We start from the raw sequence: 27,826 nt of genomic DNA on the forward strand, positions 1-27,826 counted from the left end.
GTTCATGCCAAAAAATTAACAACAAATGTCAAAGCCACATAATCACAATAACATGAAATATAAACGAGATTTAACATGATTAACCTAATGTGAAGCTAAACCATGTGAACCATAACATAAACACTGACAAACCAGGTCTGAGTGTTCGGTACAGGCAGTTCTTTGTTGTTTTATGCATATGATCTTGAATTTTTACCCTTCTTCCATGCGTTTTCTTTGATAAAGAAAAACCAATGAATAGAAAATATTGGTTGATCCAATTAAAGTTTGTTGTTTATAGAAAAAGGAATACGAAAAAAAGTTTGTTCATGCCAAAAAATTGACAATAAATGTCAAAGCTACATAATCACAATAACATGAAATACAAACGAGATTTAACATGATTAACCTAATGTGAGCTAAACAATGTGAATCATAACATAAATGCCGACAAAGCATGTCCGAGTGTTTAGGGCAAAAAATTTTTGCACTACCAAGTGCTCACATATTCACACTTGAATGGGTTTGTATGTTTCATTCCTCTGTTTTTGCCCAAAATCAACTAGTAGTATGTCATTTACTTAACACCTAATCTTATACAAAATGTTTACTACTTTTTTAATGAAAAGAATCCATTTAATATTTAATTCATATTTCATTTTTGAATAACCGAGAAAAATACACATATTGTTGTTTTTGTTCAAACCATATCAAAATGCTACAGGTGTATTCAAGTAAAAAGAGTGCCAAGAAGGTCCGAGTCTTTATTTTTCCCTTGTGCAAAGAGCTTAGAGGAGGTCCGAGTCTTTGCTATCTAAATGATAATAATCTGTTTACTTTTTAGATTATGGTCGCAATATCAAACATGAGATTTTAGGATATAGAAAATATTCTCCTTTTTTTTTTTTTTTGGAGAATTGAAAATGTTCTTATTTTTAAACTTGGCTTAAATTATAGGGTGTTTTAATTAAAAACCCAAAATAAGAAAGATTTTTAACCCAAATTCCAGCCGATCCAAAAATTAAGTTGCAGCCCAAACTGTCCACCAAGCGCTCGGGGCAGGTGCATCTGCGAGCAAAAACTCTGCATTTGCAAGAAAAAAAGATGCATTTGCAAGTAAAAGATATGCATTTGCAAGTTACCTAGCGCTCAATAGTGTATTTTTTTTCTCCGTGTTCGCTTTCTCGGACAGATTAGATTTCTACTTAATTTTTTATTTGGCTGGATTTCTAGTTAAAAATCTTTCAAAATCTGAGTTTCTACTTAATTTATTAGAAATTATATTGTAATGTTAATAATTTAATTTAGATCATTAATCAATTAGTTAATTAGGTCCAGATATTGTCATCAAGGAAAGAAGAAAAAAATCAATTACTAATTACTGGTAAAGTAATATTTTTTCCACTTTATTCTAATAGATTTTAAATTTGAATTTCCATCCTACAGATAAAAGAATTAAAAAGAGAGAAAATAACTCAAAGTATAAGTGAATGCAGATACACCGCCATGGATGGGGCATAGAGCAGTTGCAGATCCACCGAGGGCCGGGGTCAATTGACTCTCAAATTTTTTCCTACATAGTAAAATTAAAAGTGGCTGTACTCTTGAATTTTGATTTAATTTTAGAAACTTCATTGCAACAAGGATAAGATTGATTTAGTATCTCAATCAAATAACATGATAGTATCTATGCTTTTATAACTTATCACATAAAAAAATTTCCAATTTCAAAAATTTTCTATCATTTTGGATGTCAAGTCAGCCTATATTCCTATCATAAAGAAGTTTTTCTCTTAAAGTTAATGTGTTTATAAAATTGTCTCAAGAAATAAAGAAGGGGTTTTTTTTTTTTTTGGTTCAAAACTAAAATGCTCATGTTCGGCCGACCCATCTACAAAAACACAGTGACAACCTGGTCCATTTTAATGAGTTGAGCGCTCTGCACCTTCATCGAGCACTCGGTACCATTCACAGAGCACTAGGTACTGTTCACCGAGCGCCCGACAATTGCCACTGTGCGACAATAACTATTTAAATTGCATAAAATACTCATATTATACTGTTACTAATTGTCACTGTGCGACAGTAATCATTTGAATTCCATAATTGTCACTATGCCACAATGCCAATTTGCCAAGTTAAAAAAAAAAAAAACTCACCGAGTGCTCGGCACCAAAAACACGAAAGCAAATATAACTTGGACTTTATTTGTATAATGCGCACATATTTATCATTATAACTTTTTAAGTAAGTGTGTTTATCATTAAAAGCTGTAAAATGTAATTTAAAATAATTTACTTAATAAATAATTGTCTGAGAATAATAGAAGAGCGTATTTGGTGAGCAGCTGAATTAGAAGGCTGTACAGTTTGCCCCTCTCCACCAAATTCGATTCTATTTCTCTAAATTAAAAAAAAAATTTATAATAATAATAAAGTAGCAAGTGTGTTTGAATAGAAAATACAGGAGCACGTCATTGTAATTAAGCAAATGACTCCACCCAAGAAAAGTATAGATTTAAAAAGGGGATTGTCATTTCAATGCTCAATTATTCTCATGACCATGAGAATCAAATCATGCTAAAAAGCCTTTCCACTTTCTTTTTTTTTGTCTTAGAATGCATAAACCTATGCAAGTATGCAATCTCCCACTATCATAATTCACCCCATGTTCGGCAAAAAAAAATAATTCACCCCATGTGGTCACTGTAGAGCTGCCCTAAATTTTATTTTATTTTTTGGCCTGGAGCCCTAAAGTTATTTGATTTGGAAAACTAGCTAGCTAGGTAGGGGTTGTAAAATCTCACCTAACCAACAAATCCACCAGACTATCAAATCAAGCCCATGTTCTGTTTCTTTATTTCATACAACGTTTATTTACATTGAGAGCTAGATCTTCCCCTTTTCTGTTTTCTCTTTTTCTTTTACTCCGAATTGTCTCCACTTTGACTTGAAAAAAATTCTCGTAGAGCTGTAGCTTGGGGGTAAACAAATTCAAATATATTGGTCCCAAATTCATATTAAAAAAGAATCTTTTGAAACCAGTAGTCAAATTTTTTTTTTTTGCATAAATCAAATTATTAGTATAGTAGTATATTTCTTTGCAATGTTTGCAAAATCTTTATGTTAAAGTCTCCATCTCCAAAACCAAAAAGTCTTAGTGGGGTGTATTGTACATGAATTTTCAAAGATTTTTGTGGAGTTTAAAAGTTATGTGGTATTTAATTAAGATTTTTAAAGATTTTAAAAAAATCCGTAAAAGTCTATATATATTCAATTAAAAATTTTAAGGAGTCTATAAAAGTCATGTGGTATTCAATTAAAACTTTTAATGATTTTTAAAAATTTATGTGTATTTCAAAGTTATTATAAATCTGACCTCTCCTTTGCAGATTTCTAAGGATTTGTATAGACTTTCTAGAACTCTGTAGAACTCTATAGAACTTTGTGAAAATCTAAAAATTCTGCAAAAGTCTATTACTTAAAAAAAATCTACAAAAGTCTATATAAATCTATATACACTATACCCTTCCTTAATTCATAGTTCTTAAGTATCAATTGAAAAATTGAAGCATCAGATCTTCTTATTTAAATCCACATCAAATATAGGTCGTATAAATTAGAAAGAATCTCAGCGTGACTTTAACATTAAAATATGATATTTTGCTTATATATCTTGTGTTGAAAACGATATCATTTTGAAATTCAAAGTTGAACGATTTTTACTTAGTATCTATGATTTGTAGTGCATCATATATTCATATCAATGCAAAAAAACAAAAGGAAATGAACGTGACTCTAAATACAAATGAAGAAACCCGTGTAAGTATCCTACATGCGTAGCTTGGGTTTTTTTTTTAACCAATATGCGTAGCTTGGATTTTAACCCTTGCTTACACATGAAACTTGTTAGCTTGATATATATTGTTGATTTATTTTTTTAAAATTATAAATTTAACATTCATAGGAGTTTAATATGAGATCAAAGTTATAATTTTGAATATCTTAAGTTCGAAACCTTTAAATATTTATATCTCATTTGTCATTTGTCCAGAGTACATGACAATCATTTATATAAGAAAACTAGATTCGTATTAATTTTCTAATACATTATCTTTGGTAACAATAAATGTAAGATTCTTAACTGAAAATTTACTTAAAAAATAAAAAACTAAAGAACATTTGATTTTGCGTACTTGCAGTCGGCAGTGTAAAAAAACTGTCAAGGGCTAGGCAGGATGCAATGCGCCTTGCATCTACATCTGTTGTTTTTTTGAGATGTAAATGCATTTGCATCTACATTTGAAGCTAATTTTAAAGCTGTATATATAGTTTTGAGGCTATTTTAAATTAACAGATGAAGTTTTTAGGATACGGATATAGGTTGTAACTATCGAGTACTGGGCAAAAACTGTCGAGCGCTCTATAAGAATTTTTTTTGTAAGTTAAGTAATAGGCAAGGTGACAGTGGGTTAAATATATTTCTTATTTTGGCCTAAAGTATATTTAATTTTATCATACAAATAGGCTGGGAAAACCCGGTCGGATTACTGGTTCGCAAGCCAAATAATAATGCCAAAATGAATAGGTTAAGGGTTAAACTGAAGATTCAATGTAACAAAAAAGACATAAAATATTGTTAAAAAAAAAAAAAAAAAAAAAACAGAAAAAGAACGAAGAAACTCGAACGGTCGAGAAGGATCAAATTTTAAATTAAAACGGCGATCCCAAGGAGACGCACAATCCAACGGCTGAAAAAGCATGAAGCAAAAAGCCTCATGGCAAGCACACAGTCATCCCCGTGGCTTTAACCGTGAGTCATCGAACGCAATTACTTTTGTCGTTTGTGCACCGTGTGGCAGCATCGCAGTGACCCGAGCTACTGCGGTGGTACAAGCAAACCGTCACACGTGTGCAGAGGTGAATAATAACCAAGGAACGGGCAGGAGGGGGCCTGCCCGGGACTCACGGGCAGGGGCGGTGCTAGAGGGAACAAGAACCTCGGAGAAAGAGCTGCAACGCACAATAAACAAATCCCCAGGCAAAAGAAAAAGAACACCACTGAGCGCGGCCCACGCCATCACTATAATGGGCCGTGGGGCCCAGGTTGTGGAGAGTGGGGTCCCCCGGGGTTGGGGAGAGGAAAACGACAAGAGAATCTTGGAGGACGTGTGACGTCATGAAAGGGGTAAAGTGGTAAAAGTGGTAATGGGGAGGGTTGAGTGAGGGGCAAGGTGGGAAAAAGTGAAACCGAGGGTTTTGGAGGTGTAGTACATGTACTGATGGGTGTTATTAACTTGATGGGACTGGTGGTACCTTGACTTGCATTTATGGCGCGTGAAAGACACGCCCTGTGGTCAGTCAATGAGGCCCTTGACCATGAACTTTTTTCATGTAATTTGCTATTTAAACAAGCAATTAATGTTAAGAAGAAATTGAAGAATTCAAGAAAAATGTTACCAACTTTTCAAACAACACGCTTGATGCTCCTAAAGGGAAATTTCATAAAGGAAAATAAACTGGCAATAATAATAGCCCCATTACAATGATGACATTTTTTCCAAAATCAAAATAGTTCTAAATTATAACAAATGAGTTTCTTATTGCAAATGTCTTGACATATTAAATATTTCATAAGAAAATGTTAAATTGAACTGTTAGCATATAGTATGTCATATTAGACATAATAAAAACTTTTAATTTTTTATTCAAATGTGTAGGTTACATTAATAGTTTAACCACTTTAATATGTCGTTTAACAAAATATTTGACAGTTTTATTTATAATCGTCAAATAAGAGTTTTATCACAAAAAAAAGAGGACTTTATATACTTCAATAAAAATACTACCTTGTATATAATTACCATTACATTCAAGAAAATTTGGAAAATTAAAGTAATATTTTCTTGAGAGCATACCAAGCTTTAATGAAAGCCTTCGATCTTAGCTTTCTGTCCATACTCTCTCTCTCCCCTCCATGATCAATGGCTTTGATGGAAGCCTGGTACCAAATCTGCTCTCTATTTTCTTAATTGTTAAGACATTGATATTGCACATGAAATTAATAAATATTGAGCTAATTAATATGAAATTATTATTATTATTTTATATTTGGCTTTGGTCTAGGCTGTGTAGCTTTTGAAGTTTTGAAGTAATTGGAGCAAGCAAAGGTAAAAGTGGTTGCTTAACCCAAAAAAAAAAGGTAAAAGTGGTTGCCATGATGAGGCAATGCGAGGAGTCGCAAAGGCAAAGGCAAGGGAAGGGGATATTTAGTTCAAGCCAGACAAGGACGAGAAGGGCGGTTTGAACGTTACGTTTACGCGCAATGTACTCGCGTGGGACCACCCCCCTCCTCCCCTACTCCCTAGTACGACTATTGACGTTAGGACGTATGGTTAAGCGCGATTAGGTCGCCCCATGGGACCCACCTGTTCGGAGTGGAACTGTGAACGAAAAAAGATCTCACAGAGACCCACACATACGACAACACCACTCTCTTTCTCTTTAACCCTCAAAACTCCACAAAACCACTAAACTGCCACTCTCTTAATATCTTCGTCCACTTAATCTAACAGGCATTTACGTAAATATCATGAAGATCGAGGGCTAATTGGGTTTAGTTTTAATATTTGGAACTTTGGGGATGCAGGTAGTTTGAGCCAATGGATTCACAAGCACGGATTTCACAAATCTGCCGTTTGTTTATTTTTTATTGTTACTCTCTCTCTCTCTGCCCACCAACCCCTTTTTAAAACCCATCACCTTCCTCTTCATTTCCCACATCTCTCTCTTCCTTTCACTCACTCTCTTCTCTCTCTTTCTCCTTGAGCAAACACAAAGACCAAATCTTTAGCACAGAGGCAGAAGCATGGACTCAACTTCAAGTGCAAGGAGGCCTTGTTTCATTGAGGAAGATGATGGTTTGGCCTCACTGGCAGATATGGAAGCTGGGTTTTCTGGGAGCCACCACCCCTTTTTTTCAAGGCCTATGTGTTATTCAAGGAAGAGCAGCAGCTTCAGAAACCTTTCCTCAGTGGCCTCCTTTGGTTCTTCCTCACCAAGATCTGGGAGGTTCTGTGACGCCAGATTTGAAGAGCACCAACCCCATTTCTTGGAAGCTTGCTTTCTCTGCAAGAAACCACTTGGTGATAACAGAGACATCTTCATGTACAGGTTAGCCACTTCAAACCAACTAAAAATTAATGCTTTCTTCTTGTATTGTTGATATTGGGATTTGTATTTACTTTTTTATGAGGGCTTCAGATGAATCTTGTTGAGTGTTTGGTATCTGAGAAAAGGTAGACTTTTCTCAGCTACCAAACAGCAAATTGAGTGATTATTGGTATGTAACTGGGGAATCTGAGAGAACCCATTATTTTGATTTGTTCTCTAGTTTTTTAATAAACCTTCGTATTTGGATTTGTTTTGCAAAATAATTGGCTGGTTTCTGATGGGTATTTTGTCATTGGTTTTAACTTTACAGAGGTGATACTCCATTCTGTAGTGAAGAGTGCAGAGCTGAGCAGATTGAAACAGATGAGGCCAAAGAGAAGAACTTGAATCTCTCTTCCTCCATGAAAGCCTTGAGAAAAAGGGAGCAAAGGGAGCAGAGGAAATCCAACAACACCAACAGCACCACCCAAGACTACCCTTTTCGTACAGGCACAGTTGCAGCTGCTTAGAATGGGAGGAAAATGAAGAAAACCCCAAAAAAAAAAAAAAGGCAAAGAAGCAGAAAGGAATTTGAAATCTGAGGTTTACTAATATCCAAGAAAGCTAAGGCCAAGGAGAGAGAGGAAGACCCATTTTGAAGGATTTCTGAATGGGACTGTGAATGTTTTTTATACATATGAAGAGAAGGTGTGTGTGCATGTTGTTGGTGGATTAGGCTCCATGAGATGGCTCTACTCTTTTTTGGGTTTTTTTTTTTTGTTGCTCTTTTAGTCTTTTTTATATTATAAACATATATGGTTTCGTTTCCCCTTTGGTAATGCAAGCAAAAGCTTCAGCTTTACAAATGGAGAGAAAAAAGAAAAAAAGAACAAAAAATTTGTAAGAAAGGAAATTACTTTTTTTATTTTTGTCAAAAAAGGAAATTACTTTCTCATAATCTCATTTTTGATTGTTGGCCTTTGGCCATTTGGTGTGTTTTAGGTTTCTGGTTTGGGAAATTAGATTTCTAGTCATGGAAAATTTGAAACTTGTAAGGGTGGGTTTGGGGTTCCTTGGTTTGGTAGCTGCTGGCCTGCTGCTGTATTACGACAAGGAGGAGCTCTTGCGGTTAGTATGACGTTGGCAACTTGGAATCACTTTTTGAAAAAGCAATTTGTCGCTTTCTATAAAAGTTACCCCCACTCGTTATGAGAACACTTGTTAGATTAAATAGTACATTTTCGGGGGAGTTATTTTGGGGTTGTTCAATGTGTAATGGAATTACATCTGGGGTTTCACAGCTTAATATATTCACAAGGTTGGTACTTCTATGGAATAGAATGTTTTCTAATGCGTAATTGAAATGAAAATAAAGAATTGAATTTAGCATGTATATAATCTGTTATTGGAATCAAAATAAGGAATTAAATATCTATTATGGATTATTTATTTGTTTATTAATTATATATTATATATTTGTTTATTAATTATATGAGAATAAAAATATAAGTGAGGTTTATATGAAATTAAAAATTTAACTCTTTATTCGATATCAAAGAATTGAATTTACAATGTTGATCATGTTTATTAATTCGTAAATAGAATCAAAATAAGGAATTGAATTTTAATTACGAATTATTTATTTATTTATTAATTATATAAAAATAAAAGTATATGTGAGGTTTATATGAAATTAGGAATTTAACTTCTTCTTTGGAGAAATTTAATTCTTTTTATTATTTTTTATTATACACTTATATTATTAATTAGTATATAAAATAATTTATTTAAAATAAGGGTATTTTAGTAATCAAATGCCTACATGATATCATTCTTATTATAATTTCAGATAGTTTAGTAAACAATTTCAATAAAAATTCAATTTCTCCTCAATCCAATTCTTTTCAACTCAACTCTTTAGCAATCCAATTGCTCATCAATTTAATTCTTCTTAATTCAATCCGATTATGGATTAGTAAATATGCCACTAATATAATACAAAATTCTATCTTCTTTGATAAATCTTGTATATGGTATAACACTATAACATGCATGATAAATCTGAGATTTCATAGTCAAGATCATTCTTCTGTTGCTGAAGTTTCTTCTTAAGGGTATCATAAATTTTTGTCATTTTTAATTTTTTATTGATTAAGTTGATATTTGACAGAATGTGTAGTTCATAAACACAGTTAGGGTAGTAGAAAATTATCTAATATATGGTATGAAAGTGGTTCAAATGCAAAGTTACTGATACTGTTGGTGGATGTTCCACATCGTTAAATAAAGTATATTTTATCTATAAAAAAAAAAATTTCACAGTTGGGTAGAAGGAGAAAATTACCTATTTTATGATATATGAACATGTTAAAATTACCTCATGGGGTTGAGTCTTATATTTATGTTTAATATTATTGAAATCATAAGGTTGAGTTGGGATGATGAATTATGAAATGAGGTGAACATAGGAATTCCAATTTCTTGTGGCCAAACCAGCTTTAGGAAATTTAATAATTCTATTGTTGCAGTCAACTTAGACCAGGTTGGATGGACTTTCAGTTCAAATAATTTAGCCCAACAAGCATATGAAATAGCAGCGGTTCTTTCAATACTAGGGGCAAATACTTCTTAGAAAGGCAACAATGGCTATAACAAGCCCCATGTGCCTATTTGGAGAAATTTTTAAATGTAAGGATAATGACAAAAATTTGTATGTTGCGGAGCATACACACATTTTTTAAATATCTTCTTATATGTTAGTCATGTAATAATTTATTGTGAAAAAAAAAAGTGTATATTTTCGTTAATTTTTCTCAAAATAATACAATTGTTCCTTTCCAATTTACTTTTCATATCATCAATTGATGTGAGAATCTTGAGATCCCGAGAGAAGCTAACTAGAAGCTGAACAGGGTTTTGGTCCCCTTTACAAGATGTGCCTACAGTGTTGTACATTTAAAAAAAATCTTGACCATTGATCTAATAGCTTAAAACATTAAAACACTTTTGATATGGAGGGATTGACTAAAACAAGAAAAGGAAATAGTCATCGGATGCATGATAAAAAAACATTAAAACACTTCTGATATGGAGGGATTGACTAAAACAAGAAAAAGAAATAGTCATCGGATGCATGATAAAAAATTTCGAGATTAATTTTCAGTTGCCTCATTCTGCAGTGACATGATACTTTAGCATAGAGGACATGTTGCAGGCTGCACAGAATGCATCATAAACTCTTATGTTTGGCTGGAATGCTAATTTTACTTGAATTTGAGTACCCCCTGTTTTTTTTTCCTTCAAATCTAGAGAGATGAACTTTGGAATTTAGGATCTCTTTTAATAAAGTGGAAAAAAAGTTACCATTAAACTAATAATTAGTCACCAAAGAATTTAAGATCTGCAAACTGTTAATTACATGCTTTAGTCACTAAAGACATTGACAGATTGAACAAGAAGATTCTTGTGGGGGAAATGTAGACAGGCACAAACAAACCCCATAATGTCATGAAATGGACTCTGATTGCCAAGCCTAAAGTCTAAAGCAAGGTGGCATGTAAAAGAGTGGTCCAAAATGAAAAGGAAGTATAGTCCAAGATGCTACAAGAAAAGCATTTTGAGGGGACCAATTTATATTGGAAACTTGTTAACTGGTGACCAAGCCCATGTAGAGAGGCCCAAATTAATGGTTTCTGAGTAGTTGGTTTTGGGCTTTAAGCCCCCATTTTCAACCAATAGAAAAAGAATACACCAAATTCTTTTTTCCCAGCCCAATGCTTTTTATTTGTTAGCATATAATGAATATTGGAGGTGACATGCTAATTTTAAGTATGGAGGAAACGGTTATATTAAAGTGGAAGTAATATTTATTAATTAATTAAAACATGTGAGGATTTAAAAGTTGATAAAGTAAGACAAGAAGTGGTAAAAGACCCTTTAGATTTTCACGGTTTCTACAATGAGCAGAAAATAAGGGATCTAATACCTTCTTACATGTATAACCTCTTCCCTCACAACCATAACCCCCTTTCTTGCACCAGTGACAACAATTTCATTTTGCAGGTGATTTTTTATTCTTCTTGTTAAATATTTTCTGCTTCTTTTTGTTGATCTGCATATTTTCTACTCATCCAAAAATGGAGGCTACTCACAAATTCGTGTGCCAAGATGATTTGTTCAACCCACTCATCTCCATGGGCATACAAGCCTCATGCATTCTTGTCATCTCACACTTCTTTCACATTCTGCTCAAGGCATTTGGTCAACCTGGCCCCATTGCCCAAATTCTTGTAAGTACTCATTCTCTTTCTTTCTTGCTCTTGATATAGATTTGTAAATGTATGTAGTTCAGATTGACGAGAAAACTTATCTTTAAGGCTTATTAGATCTCTTACTTTGTAACATAATTTGGTGAATGATCCAAATGATTTATTTTTTAAATTCCTCTCTACATGGATTACTCTCACAAAAAATCAGCAAAATCGGAAATGATAGAGTCAAGTTTTATCAAAACATTATGTTAATATATATATTTAATTACATTTAGATGACTAAATAATTTCCGATTTTGCTGATCTTTTGCAGGAATTATTCTTAAATGGGGAAAAAAAAATTATTCGTATCATATGATCACGCTATGAAGTGGCTGCTTATGTCTTTTACCTTTAACAAAGTAAGGTTTCTCTCGCCATATTTGATGATCTGAGAATATAATATATTAAATTGTTGGGAAGAGAACATTTCTCTATACATATGGATATATACATGCATGTACGTGACAAATTAACTCATGCATGCATGTTATGTATGTGTTTGATATCAGGCTGGTATAGTGTTGGGTCCTTCAGGGTTGTGTAACATTACAGAAATAAGAGAAATCTTCTTTCAAGCTTCGGCTGCCGAATACTACGAGATTTTTGGGTTCTTTTGCCGAATTCTTTTCACGTTCCTATTCGGGTTAGAGGTGGACATTGCTTACCTCTGGCGCAACCTTCGCATTGTGAGCATCATTGCCAGTGGTGGTGCCGCATTAGGCAGCATTTTCGGGCTGTCCGCCTCCTTTCTCTTATACAAGCAGGTACTGCCGAGAAAGGAGCTGTCAGCGCCATTCGTGTTCTTCATCATGCTATTTATCGCCTACACTGCATGTCCGGTTGTCAATCGCTTAGCAGCCGAGCTCAGGTTTGCAACATCAGACATCGGGCGCTTGGCAATATCCTCGGCTCTAGTAGTTGAGCTCACTTGTTTGCTCATTTTCAACCTCATAATCGCCTTCTCAAAAGGATCAGCTTTGAGAGACGGTTTCTTGATCCTCTTAGGGTTATTTCCAGTGCTTTTCGCTTTTAAGTACTTATCCATATGGTTCAACAAACGTAACAGGAACAAAAAGTATTTGAGGAACCCCGAGGTGTTCCTCATCTTGTCAATTCTAATCGCGGCCTCGATGATCATCGAAATGGCCACATTTAACAGCGTGATCGCTTGTTTCGTCGCCGGGATTATGTTCCCTAAAGAGGGCAAGACGGCCAGGACATTGTTGCATAAGCTCACTTACTCTGTGCACAACTTTATACTGCCTGTTTACTTTGGGTATATTGGGTTCCAATTCGATGTGACTTTTTTGAAAGTTCCTACCAATTTGCTGATGGTTACCTCATTGGTGTTATTAAGCCTCACCAGCAAGCTTGTTGGCACTCTTGTGGTTTGCCGCTACTTGAAGATCCCATTGAATCAAGCGGTTTTCCTTGGTTTTGTATTGAACTTGAAGGGACATGCTGATCTCTTGTTCATAGGCACCCCCTCAAAGTCACTAATTGTAAGTTCTTTTTCTTTTTATCTTCCAACTATAAATATATTTCACAGTTTTCACTACACTCTTCAAACAAGAATATGAATGTTAGAGAGGAGCAATTTTCTGACCACATGAGCTGATTACATGTCTAAAATTACATATGCTATATATATATATATATATATATTTTCTAACCATATTGCTAACCATATCCCTTAATATAGAGTGGGTTGGCGTAGGCTGGAGTGTGCTAAGGTATACAAGAGTGGGCTAACTTGGGGTGGATTTGGGTTAGCATTATCTAGAACAATTAGAAAAAAATAACATAAAAATTGCATGCATGGACATATATATATGTCGTTGCTGCAGATTTCCTTCTGCGTCACAAAGACCATACAAGTCTTGAGAAATATTACAAATATTATATTTATTGACCACATTATAAATTGTATGGATCTTACTTGAGAATGTAGTTTAAAATATGGAATATATATATATATATATAATTTTCTTCATGAACCCAATATTTTTTTTTTGAAAGTGGTATAATGTGAGTATCTGTACGTGGTATAATGCTACATGTGAGTAGTTTAATTTTATCTGAATAAACTCTATGGTACATCTACTATGCTAGCTTAATGAAGAAGCAAAACATGTGCAAATCCCATTGCTAATTAGATAAAATATGATTTATTGAATCAAAATTTTTTAATTAATTGAGTGTTTTTTTTTTGTATGCTTTGGCTATTGTTTCAGACTTGGAACCAAGACGCTTACAATGTGTTATTAATGACAATTGTGATTAACACTGTAATATCAGGGCCAGTTGTGGCTTTGTTAATGAGAAGAGAAGAAAAATTGTTCGCTCACACACACACCTCACTCGGTGTTGAACTAAAAAAGGAAAAGCCCGAGGACGAGCTCCGAATGCTGGTCTGCGTGTACAGCTCGCGCAACGTGTCCACCGTGCTCTCCGTGATAGCAACCCTAAGAGGCCCCCAAACCTCCCCCATAATCCCCTACATGTACCACCTCATCGAGTTGCACCAAAAACGTCGAGCCAACTTGTCGTATCACGAGCTCGAAACCGAAGAGATGAGCGACGAGGAAGATTATGGCGGGAACGACGTGCTCGAAATTTATGCGGCCGTTGATGTCTTCACTGCCGATACCAACATCCTTATCAACCTCAATAAGACTGTCTCCACGTTGTCGAACTTGTACGAGGATGTTTGCAATGCAGCTGAGGACTTGCGTGCGACGATCATTCTGTTGCCGTTTCACAAGCACCAAAGGATCGATGGGAAGATGGAGAGCGGGAAAGAGGCGATAAGGACGACGAATCAGAAAATTCTCCGCCACGCGCCGAGCTCCGTGGGGATTGTTGTGGAGAAAGGGCTGGCTGGGATGGTAGGGTTTTCGCAGCTGACCGCGGTGGACATAGTGCAGCATGTTGCGACGCTCTTCTTCGGTGGCCCCGATGATCGCGAGGCCATCGCGTGGAGTACTCGGATTGCGATGCATCCGAGGGTTAACTTGACTGTCATTAGGTTTCTTGCCACGGAGTCGGCAAATACAAATATTAAGAAGGTGGAGTCGGAGAAGGGGAACAATGACATTGAGGTTTTCATGGCCTTGTCGAGTTTGGAAATGGGGAATGACATTGACAATGCCTTTCTCAATGACTTCTATAATGGGTACGTACCTCTATTTATCTTAATTGCTTAATTTGGTTGTACGTGGAACTTTAATAGTTGTAGTTTTTTCCAATTTTAAAATAATACTATATCTACCAAATTTATTGATGATAATGTTTAATTATCTCTTACAACGTGAGGGACAGTGATATCTAAATCATAAATCTTAACCCTTAATGACTGGACATGTTTTATAACGTTTGTGCAAGAGGAACACATTGTCAATCAACCAAGTAGTGCATGTAACAGTCAAACCGTTTATTATTATACATATATCTTTGAACAATTGTGTGTGTTGGTTTGAAGGTATGTGGCATCTGGCAAAGTTGGATATGTTGAGAAGTATGCAAATAATGGGGCAGAAACGGTGGCAGCTCTAAGAGACATTGGGGACATGTACTCATTGTTTATTGTAGGGAGGGGTGGGAGAGGACACTCACCATTAACAACCGAAATGAGTGACTGGGAAGAGTGCCCTGAACTGGGAACCGTAGGGGATCTCTTGGCTTCTTCAGACTTCAATGTTAATGGTTCAATTTTGATTGTTCAGCAACATAGGCATTCAAAGAAAGACATTATAGATGATTAGCTAGTTAAATTTATATATTAATTAGTTTATTCTGATTTCATAATTATGTAATATTTAGTACCTTTTTCTTTTTTTTGGCCAAGAGTACCTTTTTCAAATACTGTACATACTGCAACGTAAGTTTTCAACTTGGATTCGGGTCTTCCTATTTGGTGTTTTATCATTTTTTTGAGTAATGGTAGGAGATTATATCTAATATATAAAATTACATATTTTTTGGTAATTGATACCTCATTTACTATATGATATGGTGCATTCAGTGCGAAAAATTATGAGCAATTTACATGCTCGATCAAAATTCATCATGTTTATAAACTTTATCGGCATCAAACAAGCCCTCAAATCCACTGCCTAAAGAAGTAGTGGAGAGAAACCCCTAACCGCTATAGAGAAAAACCCTAAAATCTTGTCTGCGGTATGGCTTGGAAAATTTCATGCCACTGCAAATTAGTGATTTAGTCTTTTTAGTTTGTCAAGTCGTTCTCTTGATTGAAGGTTAATTAGTTTTTAGTTTGGTTTGTCAAGTTTTTCTTGATCTTGATTCGAGGTCGGGTTAGTTTTAATTTTGATTTATCGAGTCCTCTTTCTTAACGGCTTATCTTGGGTTTTTCTTTGACTTATTGTAAATAGAGATGATCTAGTAAGTTTCTTGTTGTATTATTTTTTATTTTTTTTATAGTTGATTTTCAAGTCCAATGAACATAGAGAGGCGAGCACTCGGGAAGCCAGCGAGCTCTTGGTGGATCACGGCTTCACGATCTGGTGCAATGGAATTCTGATGAAGCGGGAGGTGACACTGTGATGAAGTGATGAAATTTCACGATCGGACGTAGTAGAACTCTCTAATACAGATCAAGAAATTCCAAAAACCCATGATTTTATGGACAAATTGTTAACCAAGTTTATATTATTGATAAAAAAACAATCTACAAACGCAAAGAACAACCTCTAATTCCTATGGAAATGGATAGGAGATCAGAGTTGGCTCTGATGCCATGCTAAAACGTCTGAAGAAAAATATTTTATGATATCCATTCTTCTCCAAAATGGAGGTATAAATAGTACAAAGGTTGCATACAAATAAGGAATCTATACAAGAATCAACTATGCCATTACAATTAATCATATTAATTCCTATTAATAACAAAAGTTGATTCAGGCCAACACTCTGAATATAGTTTTTCAAACTAACTGCATGGCCGCACCTCCGTTCAAAACAGAGATGAACCTCCTATAGTTTGGGTGGAATTTGTTAAAAAAAAAAAAAAACCATAATTTTATTTTAATTGCTTATGACACAAAAAGGAAAATTTATGACAAATATCTTGGCATCCACATAGCTAATATCACGTGAGTGGGTGAGGTGGCGTATAAACGTCCTTAACGCTTGGAACATTTATGGCACATGGTGGTCTACAAGAGTGCCACATGTCAATAACAAAGGCCATTGATCGCACACTTGGCATAAACAAAACCCAAAACGACGTCCCTCGGCCCTGGGCGTCCGCCATCCACAGAAATCAGCTACAACCCTTTTCCACCCCAAAGTCCAGTGTCCAACCGACAGTCAGAGTGAAACTCGTCTCTAACCGCCACGTACTTGTTTTGTACACCTACACCTTTCTCTACCCGCCACGTAAGATCACAGTATTCTTTACACTACGTGTCGAGCCTTCATTGGGTGGATCATTATTAGAATTTACTCCTCGATACAGAGAAGCCTAGCAAAGGGCCGCATCTTACAGCCGTCGCACGTAGCGTGGCATGTTCCAGCAAAACTTTCTTGAACTCGCTTTTCTTTCTCTGAAAGCAAATGCGAAATTTCAATTCGCGAACGCCGACTTTACTTTCTCTGATTTCACTCTTTGAGAATTTTTGCAGTCCTTTGTTGTTTTAGAGTAATACTCGCGTAATGAGATAGCGATTTTGGACCAGCGAAGAAGAACCGAAGATGTTGGAGGATCAGGTGGCGTTCCTCTTGCAGAAGTACCTGGGGAACTATGTGAGGGGGCTCAACAAGGAGGCCCTCAAGATCAGTGTTTGGAAAGGTTAGAGAACCTCCTGTCCTTTGTTGTTCTTGTTCTTCTTCCTCTTTTTTGGTGCAAGTGGTTGCTTCAAGCTTTTAATTTTGTGCTTGATTGGTTTTATTTGTGAATTGGGATTTCTATGGTTTGAATTGGTACGAACGGTGAGTTTAAGTGATATCAAACTGGGTTTTAGGTTCGGTTGGTGCCAATGGCAGGTTTGAAGGGCTTTACTTAATGTTACTTATTCAGTTTGATTGAACAGTGATTCTACTACTTGGTGGTGTGTGGAATTGGAACACTAACACAAGAAACTAGAAATGGTTGAGAAAGGAACAAGTATGCCTTACACATGCCAATGCCTTAAAATCCTTAATGTAGACGTTATTTTCCATAGTTACCATTATATGGCTGCTGGAAAGATAGGGGGAGAATGATATACATTGATCAAAACAAAGTTCTTTGAATGTACTCTTGTGTCTAAGACATGCCACCTTTCAAGATTAGGGTTTAAGGTGGATATCCTCTCTAGTTCCTTCCTGCATACACACACACACACACACACATCTATATGAGGGCCGTTCGAATGGAAAGGAATTTTTTGCCCCTTTATGCCAACGGGTTGACAGTTTAGGATATATAACTATTTAGGTCTTTAGAGGTTAGGTTGTTACTCTCAGATTTTAGGACCTAAATTGCGGACCTACATGTATATTTCTAATCAGGACCTAAATGTGGACTTAACTTAAGGGCCAACTTGTTTGGGATCATCCCCTTATATGATCCTACAATGCGAACCGTCGACGATCATCGTTGCAAGTAAATCAACTGAATCGAAAATCATTTAGCCATTTGATTTGATTATGATGTTGATCATTTTAGTTTTTATTGCATGTTTGTTGTTATTTTTATAGAGTTAAAGAACATTTTATTAATGCTAACCAAAAATACACATAATGGGATAAGGAGTCCACTTAGTAGTCATAATTTGATGACTAAAATACTAAATTGTTTCCAATTTCACTACTTCTTTTAATCATTGAAAGAGACCTAAAAAAAATGTAGGGGTTGGATTACAGAACCACATTGCGGGGTAGGATTCACATGTACTCCTCAAGATAAGTCCTCAACTTAGGTTCTCATTAAGACGCCACTCTACAAACACAAACACACACATAATTTTAAATTTGTTGGCAGAAATATCAATAATGAAAACAAAATTTAACACCAAACTCAATCACCATAAGACTCTTTAGTTTTACAATCAAATATGAGTAACTGACTTTTAACTCTCAATTTTTTTTTTTTTTTTTGAGAAGAAACAAGAATTTTTATTAAATATACAAAGATTAACAAACACAGAGTGGATCAGGAATCCACAAACTTATAAAGAAGTAAAAAATAAAAAACAAAACTGATCTCAGATAGGAAAAAACCCAAGACATCACCCTACAACTAGTTTCACTGTACAACAGCTAACACTGTCAGCATAATAGAAGATATAGAGTGTGCCAGGGAGCACCCAAACAACTTCTAAGCAACCTAGCACCTAAACTTAACCGAGAGAACCAATTTTTCTGAAAAGACATAATCAAAAGAACAACTTTTATAAGGATCTCTTTGAACACCTGCAACCTAATTGACCTTTGCACTAAACCATGGTCTTTTTTAGCCTATAAGAGTCCAATGTGATATTTGAGTTTGTTTTAGTAAAAGTTTCTTTCTTTTAAAAATAAAGAAGAAAATTTTATTAACTTAAATTTTACTGAACATGGTTTGCTATAATTTATAAAAAGGTATCATATGCATCCTTTTTTGGTAATGATGGACTTACAATCTTCCCTTTTTAGATATGGTTTTTTGGTTTATTATTTTTTATCTTCTTTTTCTTTACATGTGCATTGTTACTCTGTGTTAGAGAAATGCACGCATGCACCAACACCATCAAAATCTTACAATGGAACTAGAGAAGTGCTTAATATGTCCTTATGGCCTTTAATGTGAATCAGGTGATGTTGAGCTAACAAATATGCAGTTGAAGCCAGAGGCTCTCAATGCATTAAAATTGCCTGTGAAGGTTAAGGCAGGATTTCTTGGATCAGTGAAACTTAAGGTGCGGGGCCAACATTGTTTGTAATCATTATGTTGAATTATTTTCTTGTTGAATGTTTACCTTCTTGGTTATGGACAATATGTTGGGAAATTTGATTTCATTTCCATAATTTCTTGAAGTTACAGTTCTAGTTGTTTTTCTAAACCCATTTTATGGTGTGTGTTATATCATTATTTTCTTGTTGAATGTATCACAGTTGTCCTGGTTGTAGTTTGGGAGGCTTTTCTTTCTGTTTTATGTTTGGACGGATGCTATAGTGTCACACACTTTGTTTTTGGTGGCATGTTTATTATAGAATGAGGGTAGTACTTTTGTGCACCAGTGGTCAACTTCGATTCTACTTCCCATCTTAAGCACTTCGTAGTGTGATACACTTTGGCTCTGGTGGCTTCTTTATTGTAGGATGAGGTAGTATTTGATGTTTAGTTGACATAGGTGACTTATTAACTTTGGAGTGAACATGGTATATAACTTATATGGTACTTGTAATTTTCACCTCCTGTGTACTTTCTTGGCACCAAGCATCTCCATTTTCTAATTTAATGGATTTATTTTGTTTGTGTGGCATATTTTTTACTCCTTATGATATTTACTACTATCTGCATTTCTCCAATGAGGTTTTTGTGATTTTTGAACCAAGGTTCCATGGAGCAGGCTTGGCCAGGATCCAGTTTTAGTTTCTTTGGATCGCATTTTTTTATTAGCTGAACCTGCAACCCAAGTTGAAGGAAGTAGCGAGGATACTGTACAGGAAACTAAGAAAAACCGAGTGCGGGTAAGACATGGTAACCTATATCTGGATATGTGTTGTTTGCCTATATATATTTGAGTGACAGTTTGACTTTTTTCCCTTGTAAATAGGAAATGGAAACGAAGCTGTTAGAGAAGGCGGAACAACTAAAGTCAGATATGGTAGGATTTAACATAATTCAAGTGGCAACACATTTGAAACTGCAATTAGGAAAATCTGATATTTATGGATTTTGCATGTGTATGCATACTTATCTGTAGTATGTCTGTATGTGTGTGTGTGGTGCTACCAAGTGATTGTATGTGGGAAATCTAAAAGTCATGGGTGTCATATATGTATGTGGTGCTATTAAGTCCCTTTATAAACCTTGGAATGACAATGGGGTGGGGTCGGGTTTGTTCTTCTCATCCTCGTCCCTGCCTTCGCCTTTAAAGTTAAAATGGGGCCCCTGTTGGGTTGCATGATGGGGGCCTTGATACCTCTTCTTTTATTTATTTGGATGGAGAGGACTAGGAGGATCTTCGAAGATCACAAAGGGGAAGAGGTGGAGGAGCTTTAGGATAGAGTAAAGTTTTGGGCTTCGTTGTAGGCATCTGTTACGGTAAAATTTAAAGACTCATTATTCTTGCTGTCAGTCTTGGGTTTTCAATTCTTGAACAGATTGAATCAGGTTTGGTCGGTGGGTTGAGCTTAAACCCGAAGCCACCCAACATGAGCCCATCTCGCATTTAGATGGATATCTTGTCCATCTTCTCTATCTCTCTCTAAATTATTTTTCCTGTAAAATAACAAAAATAAGGCAAGCCTACATTTTTTTATTTAGAAGAAACAAATTTTGTTAATCAGATCAATTACAAACTTTGTGGACAAGATATCCACAAAGAGCCCAAGTATACATTACAATATCTACTCAGCCTAGCTACAAGATCAATTCATAGCAGCTAGACTAGTACAGTTCTTCGAAATTTTTGTAGAAGCTGCTATAGCTTTAATTCTCATGTAGATAGATATGTGTCTTTCATCAGTGGACTCCTTGTCTACAGCTATTATTTTGAATGATTTTTTGATGAGTTGCTGCACTACGTTTTGAATGTAATTTTGATTGTTTCTGTTTCTGGCTTTGGTTTGTTTGTTGATTGTCCCTTGCTTGTCAGCTCTTGTTTCCTGTTTTTATAGGACAGGGGTAGTTCCTTTTGTGGACTGCTGCTCCACTATTGATTGTACTCTTTTGCCCTTATTAATACGTCTTACTTTGTTAAGTGAAAAGCATAAAGCTTTAGGGTGTGGGAAGAAGGTTAAAGTTCTGTGGGGACGTTTGGTGCTTGCTGTTATGTGGGTTATTTGGCTGGAAAGGAATAAAAGAAGTTTTGAAGACAAGTTTAGGGATGGGAAGGAGGAATTATAGGACAGAGTAAACTTTTTGGCTTCACTTTGGGCATCAGTTTCTTCAGACTTTAGGAACTTATCACTTTGGGCAGGATTTGTGGTTGCGCCTGTATAGCGAGGCCAGGTTAAGCTGGGTGATTCCAGCTTCTTGTGCAGCATTGATGTCTGAGAGGTACCAGTTTTCTGGAGGGAAGAAGAGGTGTGTGGTTCTGGGAAGGTGTGCTGTGGTGGAGGTTCTTTGGGTAGTATGGTAACTATGGTTGGAAAGAAATAGAAGGATATTTGATGATGTTAAGGGGGAGAGAGAGTCCAGTTTTGGCATCCTTATAGGCTTCCATCTCAAGTTTAGAGATTATTCCTTCTCATCCATTACGTCTGATTTAGAGTCTTTCTGTATGTTTTAGAGTCTTGCTTTGTGGTTTTTGATATGTTATGTACTTTCTCTGTTGATTTATGCTTAGTGTATTTGTTGTATTTGATAGTTAGATTGCTTAGTTTTCTCTTTCTGCTGTATATCTTATCCACAATATTTTGCTTGATCGGAAGGCTGAAGGCTGCAGCGTGCTAATATGTCTAGGGTTTAAGGAATTTGTGTAATGATTTGGTTTGTTTGTAACCCTCTACTATGACTGCTGTATGACTGCTGTATGACTGTTTTAAGCTTTTTCTGGATGTTTGTTTGAATGTGGACTTCTTGTCCACTGCTATGTAACCTCTTTTTTTACATAGAAATAATGCATTTGTACATGTATCTTGTTTCCTATCAAAAATGAAAGTTGACCTTTGAATGTATTGACCTCGCTTAAGGCCCCTAGATCTACCCATATCCTCAGTGCATAACCAATGTGCATCGGATTAAGAGGTGTCACAATTTTGGTTGCCCTTGCTCCTGAATGCGGGTTTAGAATTAAATCTTTGCTTTATTAATATAAGGCTTATTCGTGCAAATACCCCTTGAAAGTACCTGTCATTATCACTTTGCCCCTTTAAACTTTAATCTTCTCACTTTGCCCCCCAAACTTTACAAACCCTATATTCCGTCAAGTCTGTCAATGACTACGTTAAAAAATCCGACATGTCGCTTACGTGGATGAGCGACACGTCAGCTTTTTTGACGGAGTTATTGACGGACTTGACGGAATATGAGGGTTTGTAAAGTTCGGGGGGCAAAGTGAGAAGATTAAACTTTAAGGGGGCATAGTGAGAATGAAAGTTACTTTCAAGGGGCATTTGTGCTAATAAGCCTTATATAATGCTAAATATTGAAGTACATTTATCTTCCCCTTTCGCGGGAAATCCTATTTTCTTTATCTATTATGATTTTAACTATTTATACTTTGTTCATCTTGGAAGAACAAATCATGGTTGGGATCCCTGATAAGCACAATAATTGGAAATTTGAAACTTTCAATTTCAAATGTTCACATCAGATATGAGGATCTTGAGAGGTAAAGCAAAAAAAATCTTTGAATCTTTGAATTTTTTATTCTTTTTATTTATTATATCTTGTGTTTATGCCTTATGTCTTGTATGTTGTAGCAATCCTGGCCACCCGTTTGCAGCAGGCATAACTTTGGAGAGACTTTCAGCTATGACAGTTGACGATAATGGAAAAGAGACCTTTGTTACTGGGGGTGCACTAGACCGTATTCAGAAGGTTCCTTAAAATCATACATTCATATCATATAAAATTTTAATTGGTACGATAGTAATTGGAGTTTTTGATTGAATTGAATGCTCTTTAATTAAAAAGTTAAAAATATTTATAAATTATTAAGTTTTTCAACCGATGCTTGCTAGTTAATGTTATGCAATGTCACTTTATTGTTGTATATCTTTTGATTTTTTTTTGATAATTAATATTTTTAATAATTATCATTATAGAAAAGAAAGACTTATATTGATGGGATCGTTTCAAGTACGGATTGCTTGCATGCACTTTCTTGGAGTTGATACTATTATAATATGGCCCAGAAGAATTGCTACTTGAGCACAAAAAAAAAAAACAAATAAGCATTTCTTGTCTTTGTGAATAACTTGACTTCATCAATATAGTGTCCCTACTGTGTAGAAGTTCATGCTATAATCCTTCATTGTTTTTCAGTCTGTTGAACTTGATCGGCTTGCACTTTATCTGGATTCTGATATTGTTCCATGGCATGTTAAGAAACCATGGGAGGATTTGCTTCCATCAGAGTGGGTTCAGGTATGCCCAATAAATTCTCTCCCTCTGTTTTTTTATTTTGGTGAAGTGGGGTCCCCAATTAATCCTCTTTAATATTGTAATGATAGAACACTCCTGCGTGCACACATACATATATACATACATATAGTTATATATTTCTTTTCAGGTTTTTAGATTTGGTACTAAAGATGGTAAGCCAGCGGATGGATTTATCAAAAAGCACACTTACATACTGGAACCTGTGTCTGGAAATGCCAAATACTCAAAGCTACGACCAAATGAATTTGCTGATAGCGGTCAGCCTTTGCACAAAGCAGCAGTTAATTTGGATGATGTGACTCTCTGTTTGCCAAAGGTTCATTTTCATAATTTCTTTTCTGTCCATTCTGATCCATGCTGGGAGGGGTAAGTTTTTATTCTCTTTAAGAACAATTGAGTATTATTTTTTTGCAGGATGGATACAGGGATGGTCTAAAGTTAGCTGATAACTTTGCTGCCTTTAATCAGCGCTTGAAGTATGCTCATTATCGTCCACTTGTCTTTGTGAAATCTGATCCTAGGTCTTGGTGGAAGTATGCTTATAGGGTTGTTTCTGACCAAACAAAGAAGGCAAGGTATCTGAATCAGTTAATTTCTTTTCATTGTCCTTTCCAATGATAATTTCTTTTATGTGAGTTCTTATCACAAAATAGTGAAATACTCGTCCAAAAGAGTAAAAGAAAAGGGCTTCCTACTTTAATTAGTTAATTTATTTTATTTCTCTTTTTAAAGCATTATAAATTGTGCAAATTTTGCTCACGAAATGACATTGCAGTCCATTTCACTTATATTCTCAGCAAACAGAATTTATATAATTTTTCTATTCGCTTAAAGCATTATCTTTGTGGCAGTGGGAGGTTCTCATGGGAACAAGTTCTGAAGTATGCAAGCTTACGTAAAAGATATATCTCTCTATATGTTTCACTGCTTAAATCTGACCCGAGTCGGGCAGTAGTTGATGACAACAAAGACATTGAGGAACTAGATCGTGGACTTGATATTGAACTTATACTCCAGTGGAGGTATTCCTTTTGTTGTAAATGTATTAGTTTCTGATTGTTATTAGTTATATAAAATTGGTCATTCTTTGCCAGTTTTTTATTGTTAAGCATTCTTTGCCAGTTGAAACTGATGCCTTTCTGTACATTTTTAACTTCATAGGTCATAGGTGACTTATAAATTACATTATTAGCTGAGATATACATATACATATACCATCATATGCTACTTGAAGTGGGTTTTTTTCCTTTTATTTATTAGTGTAGATAATCCATTGTATGTTACTTGTTCTTCTTTGGCTGAAGAATCTTGTTTCATTGTTTACAAAGCTTGTTGGACTCACTCTCTCTCTCTATCTCTCTATATCTCTCTCTCTCTCTCATCATTAATTTTTTATTATTTTTTTTTTATAGGAAACAAGACAATTTATTCTGACTTGTCTTATGTCCATATATGAATACATGTATGATTGAGTACAAGTAACATTCATGAATGGCTATGTTCCAATAATTTACACAAGCAACAATCTCTGCTTCCTCTAATGTTGTCTTGGAGTATTTCGTACTATTGTGGTATTGTATGTGCAGGATGTTGGCTCACAAGTTTGTAGAGCAGTCATTAGAGTCGGACGTTGGCTTGAAGAAACAGAAAGCAAAGAAATCTTGGTGGTTTGGATGGTAAATAGTTTTGCCTTAAATTACTTTTTTTTTTTGGAGAAGAGTTTTACCTTGAAATTTGAAACTAGGTCTCTTGACCCTATTTGTTTGTATATACTGATGCTTAAGAGTACATGCTGTTTTCCTTATTTTCATCTACTGTTCCAGGGGCAGTCAGTCTCTAAAAGATGAGAGTGAGCCAATTAGTTTTAGGGAGGAAGATTGGAAGCGGTTAAATGAAATCATTGGGTATAAGGAAAGTGATGATAAGCCGTTGGATATAATTAATGACAAGGTGGATGCTCTTCAGACTTCTTTGAGCATTTGTGTGAAACGTAATGCTACTAAGCTTATTGATGAGTCCCTGGAGTGTCTTGCTGAATTATCATGTGAAGGCATTGATTGCTCCATAAAGCTTTATCCAGAGACAAAAGTTTTTGACATAAAATTGGCATCATATAAGTTATCTACGCCAAATGGTCTCCTTGCTGAGGTAGGACTTTCTCCTGTTGTGTTTGATATATTTTCTCTTAAATACTTGGTGTTGTAATTTCCCTACTTCCATGCAGAGTGCAAGCGCTTATGATTCTTTAGTTGGCATATACTGCTATAAGCCTTTTGACGCAAAGGTGGACTGGAGTTTGGTTGCTAAAGCTTCTCCTTGTTACGTGATCGTATGTTTCTATTATGCCCTAGGTTTTACTTCCTTCAAGATGTGCTTGTTTACTGATTATATCTCTTTGGCAGTATCTAAAGGACGCAATTGGTCAAATTATCAAATTCTTTCGAAGTAATACAGCTGTTAGTCAGGCCATAGCATTGGAAACTGCAGCTGCAATGCAGGTTCTGTTCTGCTTATGCTGGTTCTTTGAAATATGATTATATAGTTCTTTCAAGTGCTGTTCAAGCTTGCTGGTATTGAGCATGTTAGCTGTATTAAAATGTTTCAATCATTGTGTGTGTGTGTGTGTGTTTTTTTATTTTTGATAAGAAACATACTGTTATTAATAGAAAACAGAAAGTACATCATAGTGGACAAGCTATCCACTATCGAAGAAGCTAAACAACCTACAGTAAGATACATGAGATACTTTCAATTGAAGATTGTTGTTAGGACTTCTTGAATTAATTGGAAAGATACATGAGAAGCTTGTTATGTAAGTCATATTGGGAAATTCGGTAAAATTTTGAGAGCGATTCGTGGAAAGATTTAGGAAAAAGCCTGAATATTCAATAAGAATGCATGTAAGAAGTCAAAAGAAGCAAGCATTCATTGGAAAATTTACAGAGAAATCTGGACTCACTCCAGCAATGGTTTCTTGGAATCACACCAAGAATTCTCAAGAATCACTCGAGAGACAATGTTTAAACAAAACCCAAGGTAATTTCATTGACTGACTTCCAGCAATACAAAGAGGCCCTATGTTGGGGATGGAGCTACAAAGAAACCATAAATAGAATAAGTATTTAATCACACTCGTTAATAACTTCTAGGAGTTGTGACTCCCAGATTACAGAGAACTTGTGCCTTAGAAAATCAAAAGACACAATAGTCCGCATCTGATCTCCATCAATGCAAGATCAAGAAAAAGTAGAGAATGTTGTCCGGATGCCAAATAAAGTAAAGCATCTTGCTTGCTTCATGTATCATGTTTCGAAACATGCCCAAGATGGAATAATTTAGAAAGAATTCAATGAGACATAAGCTCATGAGCTTATTATCCTAGGTCGGAACAAGTTGATAGGATCCCCTTTTTTTTTTTTTCCCAAACTTCCCTGTGCAGCACCACTTATACATGATTTTTCCTTGCTCTCATTAGAGCTGTAGGTTCTTGTTATTCCATTTCAGCAAGTATGGTTATCAAGTTTTCAGTTAAAGGTGTACAAACTGTGTTGTTCACTATGTATCAGATGACAATCAAAGGAGTCAAGCGCACGGCTCAGCAACAAGTGAACAGAGCGTTGAAGGACCATTCCAGGTTTTTTCTTTTTCTATTTTTTTTCTTGAACATGGATTTGGTTTTTTTTTTTTGAAGTATCCTGATCCCTTCCCATAAATTATATTGATTGCATCATTGCGAGGAAGACATTGATCATAACAGGTTAACGGTGCAATTGCATCTTCTTGGTCGTTTAACATAGTAGTATTCTGCTAGATGGGAAATGTTTGTTTGTGATCCTTTGCTTAAGATTGTCTTGATTCTAGATTGAAAATATTTTGCAAAATAATATATTTAGTTTATTTCTTGCATGTTTTGTAGCTATTAATTAGTTATAGTAACCATTTTGCGCATTTTATTTTGACAAATTTTTGATATACTACCAAAAATTACCCAATAAAGTGCAAATATTTTCTTGGTTAGTGGTCCATGGGAAAATAAGTCCTTGTGATATGCTCCTTTGCATGTTTATCTCCACAATTATGTGTTTGTGCAAAAGGTTGGGGAGTGCTGATTACACACACAC

At 35.3% G+C, this 27,826-nt stretch overlaps 3 protein-coding genes across 4 annotated transcripts in view; all 3 read left to right on the top strand.

Moving 5' to 3' along the window:
- The first annotated feature begins 6,685 nt into the window (after window positions 1–6,685).
- On the top strand, window positions 6,686–7,960 carry LOC147273611 (FCS-Like Zinc finger 2). The gene is made up of 2 exons (XM_086256678.1): window positions 6,686–7,151; window positions 7,462–7,960. The coding sequence occupies exons 1-2, from the start codon at window positions 6,847–6,849 to the stop codon at window positions 7,658–7,660; spliced, it is 504 nt and encodes a 167-aa protein (XP_086112804.1). The 5' UTR covers window positions 6,686–6,846; the 3' UTR covers window positions 7,661–7,960.
- A 3,306-nt stretch (window positions 7,961–11,266) lies between these two features.
- LOC147273612 (cation/H(+) antiporter 2-like) lies at window positions 11,267–15,207 on the top strand. Its single transcript, XM_086228575.1, has 4 exons — window positions 11,267–11,419; window positions 11,953–12,945; window positions 13,678–14,618; window positions 14,925–15,207. The coding sequence occupies exons 1-4, from the start codon at window positions 11,267–11,269 to the stop codon at window positions 15,205–15,207; spliced, it is 2,370 nt and encodes a 789-aa protein (XP_086084701.1).
- Window positions 15,208–17,003: 1,796 nt separating this feature from the next.
- The window catches only part of LOC147273613 (pleckstrin homology (PH) domain-containing protein), a 51,265-nt gene continuing 40,442 nt past the window's right edge, over window positions 17,004–27,826 (top strand). For both annotated transcript variants that reach the window (XM_086256363.1, XM_086256364.1), the window contains exons 1-15: window positions 17,004–17,255; window positions 19,241–19,344; window positions 19,985–20,119; window positions 20,206–20,256; window positions 22,835–22,929; window positions 23,021–23,138; window positions 23,586–23,687; window positions 23,833–24,021; window positions 24,120–24,280; window positions 24,557–24,727; window positions 25,292–25,381; window positions 25,529–25,853; window positions 25,930–26,034; window positions 26,108–26,203; window positions 27,272–27,339. In XM_086256363.1, the coding sequence (XP_086112489.1) occupies window positions 17,159–17,255; window positions 19,241–19,344; window positions 19,985–20,119; window positions 20,206–20,256; window positions 22,835–22,929; window positions 23,021–23,138; window positions 23,586–23,687; window positions 23,833–24,021; window positions 24,120–24,280; window positions 24,557–24,727; window positions 25,292–25,381; window positions 25,529–25,853; window positions 25,930–26,034; window positions 26,108–26,203; window positions 27,272–27,339 (1,907 nt within the window). In that variant the 5' untranslated portion in view covers window positions 17,004–17,158. The remainder of the gene's footprint in view (window positions 17,256–19,240; window positions 19,345–19,984; window positions 20,120–20,205; window positions 20,257–22,834; window positions 22,930–23,020; window positions 23,139–23,585; window positions 23,688–23,832; window positions 24,022–24,119; window positions 24,281–24,556; window positions 24,728–25,291; window positions 25,382–25,528; window positions 25,854–25,929; window positions 26,035–26,107; window positions 26,204–27,271; window positions 27,340–27,826) is intronic.

This window comes from Dryas octopetala, chromosome 9, assembly GCF_963921425.1.
Source record: "Dryas octopetala chromosome 9, drDryOcto1.1, whole genome shotgun sequence".
Lineage (NCBI taxonomy): Eukaryota > Viridiplantae > Streptophyta > Magnoliopsida > Rosales > Rosaceae > Dryas > Dryas octopetala.